The 3,814-nt window shown below is 36.1% G+C and overlaps 1 protein-coding gene across 1 annotated transcript in view; it reads left to right on the plus strand.

Moving 5' to 3' along the window:
- Positions 1-382: 382 nt before the first annotated feature.
- The window catches only part of LOC113229759 (beta-secretase 1-like), a 25,389-nt gene continuing 21,957 nt past the window's right edge, over positions 383-3,814 (plus strand). The window contains exons 1-3 of the mRNA XM_026463442.1: positions 383-410; positions 1,995-2,223; positions 2,490-2,513. Coding sequence (XP_026319227.1) covers positions 383-410; positions 1,995-2,223; positions 2,490-2,513 — 281 coding nt within the window. The remainder of the gene's footprint in view (positions 411-1,994; positions 2,224-2,489; positions 2,514-3,814) is intronic.

Consider the following 3,814-nt stretch of genomic DNA (forward strand, 5'->3'; position numbering starts at 1 on the left):
CGTAAGGTTCTGAATCGACCTGCTGGTCATGCACCCAGAGCGCATGTTCATAAAGTTTATAGTTATTTATTTTGGGGGTCCGATTAATTCGGAAAAGACCCATCTTCACTAATTGAATATCGTCATCATTTTCAAATTTAGTAATCCTCCATGGACATGGCCACGGTCTAGTATTTTCTACAATCTTATTTATTAATATAGTATTCGTCCTCATATGGATGGAATTTCGTATTTTGCGTAAGCAGCGAATCGGCTATATTATTTCTACCAGGGTGATGAACCATTAGTTATATGCCTGCCATCGTATAATACCCAACGTTCGTTCGTGCATGGTTTTGGTTATGGCTTGGAATAGTATCTGAAGGTGTAGCGGACTGTACCAATGGAGTTCAGGTGGGTGCTATCAAAGTGTAAGTAAGACCAAAGTTAATTTGCTTACAGTTTATTACAAAACAACGCACCACTATCAATCAAAACAGTAACAATAGTGACAATAATAGGAAAAGGAGCGAAAACTTGCGCGAGTACATTTAAATTTTTATTGAATTAATATTCAATTATTTTTATGTGAAATTACGCCACTAGTTATAATTATTAATACAAAGATCGAACACTCAGAAAAAATTCCCTCGATCCGGCCGGATTCGAACCGACGCCGACGCAATACCGTGCCAGACGCTATACCAACTAAACCACGGAACGAACCAGGGGACCTCACGAGTTTTTCTGTGTGTTTGTTGTCGTGTCTTTGAATTAAGTTTTTTCAACGACTTTTTCGCCGTAGCGCCGTCTATAAGAGATCTTAAGTATTTCGTCACCCTGTTAGATACCTTTGCAGCTACCAGCCCTGGCTATAGATGAATACATTTTAATTTAGAAATTGCTGAGTGGAGTTCTGGAATACGACTCTGAGGGTCCTATTCTAGAACTCTACTCAATGCTCAAGTCAGGATTTGAGTCTAATTCAAAGCACTAGAAATCATAATCAAATCCTTGCTCCTATTAGGGTCGTATTTCCAGTGCTTGAAATCATACTCAAGTCCTGACTTGAGCATTGAGTAGAGTTCTGGACTACGACCCTTAGAAATCTAATGTGCGAAGGTTACTTAAGCTCTGTTTTAACTCTGCACGCGGCTGCTTGTTAATCTTTCTAATATTGAACACTGTCGGCATGTTTGGGAAGCTTAAATCTTAGAAATTCACGAATTGGAAAATGATTGATATCATGGTCGCCAAGTTCGGGGTCCATTTTCCCATGTAATTTACAATTCCCAGAAAACATTGGATTTCGTCATTTGATTTAGGCTCCCTGACCGATTCAATCGCTTTGACATATTTTTCAAGAGGCCTAATAGTACAGAGAATTGCTCTGACGTATTAGCTGAAAACATTTTTTCTTCCAAGTATTGTAGACTGTACTTCATTATGTAATAATACATCGTAAACTTTAATGATAGTCATATTATTGTCAACAAACGTTGGAAATGTTGTTATTAATAATTTTTTGAAAGGACAGAATAAACAATTCATTTAACGCATGAAAATGTAATTAGTGTTGCAAATAGTGGTGTGCGTTTAAACGAAAAGCACATAAAAAGTTTGCTTTTTAAAATAAATTCGATACTCAACAATTTCATTTTTTACAGTTACTTTTACTTTTTACTCCTGCTTTTCGTTATCAACACAACGTCACAAGCCTTTTTTTAACATAAAAGTCTATGCGCTTAAACGTCTTTCTAAACGATTTTTTAAGTTTCAAACTAAAAGGCATCTAAAAAGCACACTTTTTTTAAAAAGCTACAACGTTTAAACATTTATAAAAATAAGCAGTTTTTCCCATCTCTAATTACTAATATATATAGTTTGGTGTGGGTAAAATGATGGTACATCATTATAGCAGAGAAAAAACAAGTGTATACGCCTTAATATCCTTATAGCACCGATCTAGATGATATAAATTTACCACTTATAAAAGATTTCCTTATCAATTTCAGCAACAACCCCCCTCCCGTTTCCACCATGCCGAGCGGATAACATAGACTGCCTCCGCAGAGGTTTTAGGACATTCTTCTACCTCATGGACTCTGGCTACCTTGGCATGACACCTGTAGACCCGTTCATTATACACAGCGTTGCGGTTTCAATGCCTAATGAACAGATGTCACTGCTTATGCGGAGGGTCAACGTTACTGGCGCTAGATGGACCAAACTGGCTGATCGAAAGTAGGTTTGATACTTTAGTTTCATGCGTTATTTTGTGATACTTGACCACTCCTTCACGAGGCTCAGCATTAGCGCAAATAGACAAAATTCACAAGAGATGAAGCAATTTTCTCGCTAGCGCTATAGTAGTAAAGATATGTCTCAATCTTTCTAATCTTACTTACTTAATCTGTTGATGTTTATCTACTGAGACCAAAAACAAACTCCTACAGAGACAACACATGCGATAATTAAGTATAAAATTTTAGTAACGGAATTGTCTATAGGCTGCGGTCCACACTTTCCACCAGGTAAGTTTTTAACATTAACATAGAAACATAAATCCGGAAAAATAGTTTCATTTCCCATAGAAACTTATGACAAACTAAGCAGTTAAATTATGCGTGGAAAGTTACTAATCCGCATAGGGCCCGCGTGGCACACCACTACAGCCACTATTAATATTATTTAATGGCTAACAATTAGCATTCTGGGTTAGATCTATTTTTATGCCATTTTTTTATAATAGGTTATGAACGTCAGAAAGTCACAAACATAAATGAGTGATGTGGGCAGAGACCATTGGAACCTAGCTGGATGTACTTAATTAAGTCGGGTATTATCTTTTATTGTCTACGTAATGTTTAATCAATACGCTATAAATGGACTTTCCTTCAATCTCCTTTGTTAATAGACGCCAGTGGTAATTTATCAGAAAGTGAGTATATTCTCCGACATTCAGATCGTTTCACAATGCTTTCCTTCACTGTTAAGGTAAGTTACAGAAGATGATTTAGTACTGTTTGATTACATTACGTATCTTTGTAGTTTAGGAACAAAAACACTTTTAATCACCAGGTACTTATACACCCGTCTCTACGATATTTGACATCATTCGTCTTCTTAACTCGTAAAGGGAACCTGAGAACCTAACCTAAGCCCAGTAATATTCTCTTAATTTGTACACCCCCAAGATTGTGTATCCAATTATTTCAGACGTGAGATTTATATAATATATCAACTTGTCTAATTAGGCTTCAAAGACGGAATACTAAGAGAAATGTTAAGATTCAAGTCACGTAAGGGTGTGCCACTATGTCATATCTCTAAATTCTAATTAAGTACGAGAACATATTGGGTACATCTACACAATGTGTACCTGAGGTACCGAAATGTTGTTGAAATAAGTAGAATGAGGAGGCACACTGACTATTTACTTCGATTTGTGTTTAGAGTTGGTGACGTTATTTGATATTAGCTTTGCCTGTGGCTCCATTCGATTCATTGGATTCGTCGAAAATTGACAGAGATACCAGGAGTTAGAAAGAAACGGCAATACTTGTTTGTTCGGGCAGAATCCATAAATATTATTTATGGCACAAACGTAATGGCTCCACACGAGCTACATATTAATTATAGATTTGTTAAAAAGGAACGTAGCATCCCTCCATCACTGACTTTAGCCATTAATATCTCTAGCGTTGATTAATACATCGGTAAACGATTTACTGATTAATTTTCAGCATTATCGTGTGAGTTGATTGAATAATACAACATTTTGAAACAATATTATGTAATTATTAATACAAAGATCAAACAATTACAAAAAATC

This window comes from Hyposmocoma kahamanoa, unplaced genomic scaffold, assembly GCF_003589595.1.
Source record: "Hyposmocoma kahamanoa isolate Upper Pololo Valley unplaced genomic scaffold, ASM358959v1 62, whole genome shotgun sequence".
In the NCBI taxonomy this organism is placed as follows: domain Eukaryota; kingdom Metazoa; phylum Arthropoda; class Insecta; order Lepidoptera; family Cosmopterigidae; genus Hyposmocoma; species Hyposmocoma kahamanoa.